At 37.6% G+C, this 6,000-nt stretch overlaps 1 protein-coding gene across 2 annotated transcripts in view; it reads right to left on the bottom strand.

Annotated features, from left to right (window-relative positions):
* Nucleotides 1-666: 666 nt before the first annotated feature.
* Nucleotides 667-6,000, bottom strand: part of grb7 (growth factor receptor bound protein 7) — a 29,721-nt gene continuing 24,387 nt past the window's right edge. For both annotated transcript variants that reach the window (XM_023297417.3, XM_055004843.1), the window contains exons 9-15: nt 5,602-5,700; nt 5,437-5,520; nt 5,234-5,350; nt 3,391-3,448; nt 3,214-3,301; nt 2,779-2,872; nt 667-1,977 (exon numbers count right to left, since the gene is read on the bottom strand). In XM_023297417.3, the coding sequence (XP_023153185.2) occupies nt 1,831-1,977; nt 2,779-2,872; nt 3,214-3,301; nt 3,391-3,448; nt 5,234-5,350; nt 5,437-5,520; nt 5,602-5,700 (687 nt within the window). In that variant the 3' untranslated portion in view covers nt 667-1,830. The remainder of the gene's footprint in view (nt 1,978-2,778; nt 2,873-3,213; nt 3,302-3,390; nt 3,449-5,233; nt 5,351-5,436; nt 5,521-5,601; nt 5,701-6,000) is intronic.

Below are 6,000 nucleotides of genomic sequence, written 5' to 3'. Positions count from 1 at the left end.
TATAGATATAGATATAGATATATATAGATATAGATATAAAAACATATAACTAAAACTTTTTTTAAAGATCTTTTTAATCTTAAGATTTTTTAAGACTTTTAAGATTCTTATTTTTGATTGTTTTATAGTATTGTTTTGGTGCTCCAGCTGCTGGAAAGTAAACATTTTCACATTTTTGTTATTGTTGTTACAGTGTGAAATGTAATTTCTGCTCACATTTTACTAATTTTATTCTAACCTGCAGGTAAAATAAATTTATCACAAAAAGACAATAAACGAGACACCACTCTTGGTGCAGATTAAGATTTACTTTGTTCAAAATCAAAAGAAATAACTTTGTGGATATTTTGCTGATGGTACCAAGTTGCTGTCTTGTTGTTGATTAAACTCCTAAAAACTCATCTCCAACTCATTAAAGTTACACATTTAGAACCTTTTCTTCCATGAAAATAATTAGTTTCTACCTAAAAATGTCTTCAGTGGAGCTCTGCACTCTTGAGTCTTCTAGAAAACACCACGCAGACTCATTAACGAGGTTAAAACTCTTTAGAAGATGCCTTTAAATACATCTATAAATGCTTTAAATCATGGTTTTGCTTCTTTTACTTCAGTTAAAGATCTGAACATTTACACCTTAGTGCACAAATAACAGTTTTACAGGAAGAATCTGTTTAACATGATTTTTTTTATTCAACATATAAAACAGGCATGAAAACACAAGACACTAGAAAATAAAACTAGCAAACCCTGTTTGATAAAATAAAATGAGGGAAAACTGCAGATTTATTAGCTGGACTGAATGAATAATGCCCAGATGTGTAGATATTCAGACATTTTAAGGACACATTTTCATGATAAATGCAAACAGTGAGTGCAAAGGGAAAGTAAGTGTGTTTAAACAACTAAAAAGGTCAAAATGCTTTCATTTATGTGCAGATTTTCTAATAAATTTGAGTAATTTGGCTGAATTTGGTTGAGGAAGCTGCTCCACTTAGACGAAAATATGAATTATGATTCATTTTAACTATATAAAAGTTAAATTAATAATGATCCTGTTGATTAAAAATACAGTTTTTCCAAAACACATTGGAGGAAATGAGGACATTTTCCAGAATTATATAAATCTTCATTATTTGACGTCAACTTATGAACTTTAACCACATTTTATATTCTTCTTCAGCAGTCAGATTCATTATTTATTGAATTTTGACACATTTCCTGCACATAAAACTTGGTTATGTTCCATATTTAATTGCTTAAATATCCAAAATGTTTCATGACACGACGCGGCTCCCGTTCACCAATATTGTGCAAAAAGGTGTAGTGAAATAGTCGCTAATGCACATTATTAATGAATTAATGCTTAAAAAAAGAGGCACAATTAAGAACAAAAGGAGAATTTACATGCTACATGATGCAACCTTGGGCATTTCCATGATCAGAATATCACAATCCTCTTCAGTTTTAATGGATAAATGCATGAGTTTAATGCTGCTGCTGAGAAATCCGGTGAATTCCTGAGTCTTAGCGCCATCCGGTGGCCGGAGCTCCTCACCGTGAAGCTCCTGGACTCTTCCTGGATCAAAGTTATTGACGATTCTCCAAACATACTGAAGCACCGAGAGTTCGTCCAACACTAGCTAAGGCATCTTCGAGGGAACTCATAAATTAAAAACAAAACCCAGCCACTGTCTGGAGCTGTTGTGGGAAATAATTAAAAATACTAAAGGGAGGAAGGGCAGACGATAAGCTCCACGTCCGTCTCGGTGTTTCCCTCAAGTCCGCTCTGACGGCTTCATCAGACGAGGTTAAGTCTGAAGTTTCGGCCGTCTAAAGAGCCACGCAGACGCAGGGATGTTTGAGGCAGACCGGAAGGATTCCCTTGTTGATCTGGTGGAACTCCACCAGCTGCAGCAGGTCGATGAACAGCGTGACGCCGTCGTCCATCGTCAAGTACTTCCTGCCTCCTTCCTCAAACTGCACAGACGGACGGAAACACACTTAATGTGTGGCAGGATACACATGACGAGCTGTTTTTAACGGTTAATAAGGTCGACTCAAACAGAATTCAGTAAATATGTTGCTGCACCATCTCTGACGGCTACCCAAGGTCATGAAAACTAAAACGTTTTGGCTGAATTTTGAACATTTTATCTGTTTTGGATCTTGGAATATTTGTATTTTCTCCCTCAAAAGGGTTCAATATCTCCAGAAATAAAACTCCTACAGTCATTAAATTTGGTGATGACACAGATAGAATAATTTCCAGTAGATCCAAATTATTCATTATCTCCAGCAGAGGTCAATATTTTAATTATTGGGCCTTTAAAAAAGGAAAGAAATGCAAAATTTTCAAATGAAAGTTCCTGTAAGTATATATATATATATATATATATATATATATATATATATAAAAATATATATATATATATATATATATATATGGATGGATTCATGTTTCTACTACAATACAGACTTTGGTCGACATTTCACCAGTTTTTGGGGCTCTAACATCAGTAGGATTGGTAAATATAACAAGACAAGGTTCCAGTTTTTTGCTAAATTTGACAAAAATGTTGACATGAACTCAGTGGTAGGAAACAATAACTGGTGTTCGCAGTGGTCTATATATTATATATGCAGAGTTACAAGCTGTTTCCATGTGGACAGTGTGGATATCAGAATAGTTTTATGACTGATTAATTACAGATATCTTCAACACATATCCAGTACAGCTGGCCAATAAAACCTTTCTTTGAGAGAATGAATGAAACTCACAGGAATCACCAGGTAATGTTTGGTCTTCAGCTGGTAACACAGCGATAAGACGAAACACTGCGAGTGCTGCTGACTCTCACGGATCAGAAACATCCTGTAAAGACACAGAGAAGAAGAAAATATCAGAGAAACATCTGAACTCATTAACCTGTAACACACTGATCAGCTTTCTTTTTTTATTTGAGGCTTTGCTCATTGGTCGCTTCACTCTGACCCTCAGTCAGTGTTTCTACATGTTTGTAAAGGCCAGAAGAGCATGAAGCAGCTAGAAAAGAATAAACAGCCGGTGGAAGGTTTAACTGAGAGTCGTCACACTCCACTGATGCCGTTTCCTTCTTCTACAGCGTCACAGATCACAAAAATGCAAGCTGCTAGAGGCTGGTCACTGCACAAAGCATGAAGCTTCGTGGATCTTTACGGAGTTCCTCCACTCACCCGTCCACCAGGCCCTGCTTCTCTATCAGCCTCTGAGCTTCTTTTCTCGACACGCCGCCATGAAACCATGGCAGCGTCTTGTGGATGGCTGAAAGCAAACAAAAAAGGCATGAGGAGCAGGATTTTTTTATAAGAAAACCTCACATTAGGAGTCAGTTTCCCCTTATTTCGACTCACAGGAAGGTCTGGCTGCAGAGTTCAGGTTGGGCAAACTGCACCTCAGAGCTTCTCTCCTCTGTTTCAAGAAAACCAAATAACACGAAAAGATGACAGACATTTTAGACATCACTGCATCTGTCTGCTCCTTTCAAAGAATTATTCCACTTTCTGACTTCCTGACATTTTCTGCAGACAGTCCTATTAACCGTCTGAACACTAAAAGTCACAGGCAAGCTTAAAAAGAATATCACCCATAAAAAAATAATAATTCACCAAGCCTGAAACTATATAAACTCTAAAGAGTCTGATTTAGTCTGTGACATGCTGTAAAGTCAGAAAAACAACCAAATATGACCTTAAATTGTGATATGTCAGCAAAATCCCTTTATTCTACAAGTCTCATTTTTTAAAAAATTGCCAAAAATGAACCATTTGTTTCATCCAGATTATGTTAAAAACAAAAAAATCGGCATAATTCGATGCAACTCTAAAGCCATGGCTGACTCAGCTGTGACAAACAATCACATTACAAAAAACTCAGCAACTTTTCATTTTCACCAATAGGAGACAAGTATAGAAACAATTATCGGTTAAATATCTGTAGCTTGTAAAGACAGCTTCTTTTTCAGTACTGTAACATCTGTGAACACCTGGAAACGTATTGTACATGTTGATTCAAGATTTATTTCAGTTCTCGAGGAAAAATATTGGAGAAAAAAATAACTTCGTACAAATGTGGCAGGAGCACTAGGAGCAGAGTGTCGCTGCACAAGAGGACTATAAAGTGCCATTCAATTCAGTTTTATTTATATAGTGCCAATTAGAGTTCAGATTGCTATGAGATGACACATACGTTGATAACTGACGCTAGACAAATAAAACTTAATTTTTTAAAAACTTTTTTTCTTTTTCTTTATTGTACTTTTGCATGCCTTTTATCTCATGTGTGGATACTGCTGGGACTTGTGAATTTCCCCACAGGGAGGAATAAAGTATCTATTCTAATCTAAAATAAAACTTTATTAAATTTGTTTCTGGCTGCGATGGTAGAGCAGGTTGTCCACTGATTACAGGGTTGGTGGTTCAATCCCCAGTCGAAGGGCAAAATATGCTCCTGATGGCATTATAAAGCACTTAAAGTACCTGTAAAATACAAAAAGTGCTAAATCTGGTAAAGTTTTTAGCTCATCATAGGTAAAAAACTTTTTGACTGCACCTTACACTTGTTGCTTATCAACTGAAATATCTCACATAACCCAAAATCAGTTGATAATATCGACCTGGAAAATGCATCAGTTGCATTTTAGGTTGGTTTAACTACATTACAACGCTGCTCAAAACCTCACAGTCTTGTAGGGATTCCTTACATCCGCTGAAATGTTGTTCATTTACCGCAGACATGGTGTGACTTTATAGAAGAACCATTTGAATTCACTTTTAAAAATGGACTGAATTGAAATGGAACTAGGCTCTAAATGCAACATCAAGAGAAATTAAAACCCAGTACATGACGAGGCTGCTAGCAAACTTCCACAAGGCTCTTTCTTCTGCATCATTCTCTCACTTTCCCTTTTCTAAGGTCATAATGGCCTTTAGACAGTCAGACGCTGTAAGAGGTTAGATATTGTCTATTCTGATGTGAATAAGCAGAACAGTTGTCTCCATGTTGGTCTGTAATCTAAATCTGACCTTCTCCCAACTACAATATAAACCCAAAGATCAGAGAGAATCCTCAGAACTGATGCTGGCATTTCTTGCATGAACTGCTGCTCTGTCGGTGTCACTTCTCCTGATATCAGTAAACTGAGTCTCCAGTGTGTCTCTGAACTTCCACAACACTCTTATTCCCCTCCATCCTCACCCTCCAGGCCTGACCCTCCTCCCTCTCTGCACTCTGGGCCTCCGTTGGGTTCTGGATGACCCGACCTCCGGCTTTCCCCGAGAAGTCCATGGCCACCAGGCTGGCCTCCGACTTGGACTGCAGTTAAATAAACAAACATGTGAGCCGATTCTATAGAAAAATCAATCCACCGTGTTGCGTCGTGCCACGACTGATGAGCTCACTTTGCCGTCTGCGAGGTTTGATCCTTCCAGGCTTCGAGGCGCCGACTTGGACAAGTGGTAGTTACACTGGAGCTGCTTCCCATACTGAGCAAACACAAAAACTGATCGCTCATTTTACAGTCCACACTCAGATAAAACCACAAACAGGACGAGATAATTAAATACCTTGAACAATCTGAAAGCAGAGGTCCAACATGTTCGCGTCTGTTCGTTCTCAGCACAAAGAATCTTCAGGTCCTGGACACGGATTGGGTTTCTGGAAGGCTGCACAAACACACAAACACAAAGTGAAGTTACTACAGCTTATTATGGAATTAAATTATATATTAAACAAGGCGATTAAAAAAAAACTGAATTAAAAACGAAAACTAACAAATATATTGGACTTAGTTTGTCCAAGAAGAAGAAGAAGGAGGAGGACACAAATACTGAAGTGGTAAGCTGTCTGTTTGCTAACATGTTAGCCACAAATTAAAAAACTAAGACAAAGGAGAAGGAGGAGGAGGAGGAAAAGAAGAAGCAGCTTTATCTCTATAGCGCCTTTCAAAACTGGGGTTACAAAAT

The sequence above is a fragment of the Amphiprion ocellaris genome, chromosome 18 (genome assembly GCF_022539595.1).
Source record: "Amphiprion ocellaris isolate individual 3 ecotype Okinawa chromosome 18, ASM2253959v1, whole genome shotgun sequence".
Taxonomy (NCBI): Eukaryota; Metazoa; Chordata; class Actinopteri; family Pomacentridae; genus Amphiprion; species Amphiprion ocellaris.
This window is presented reverse-complemented; position numbering and strand designations above follow the sequence as displayed.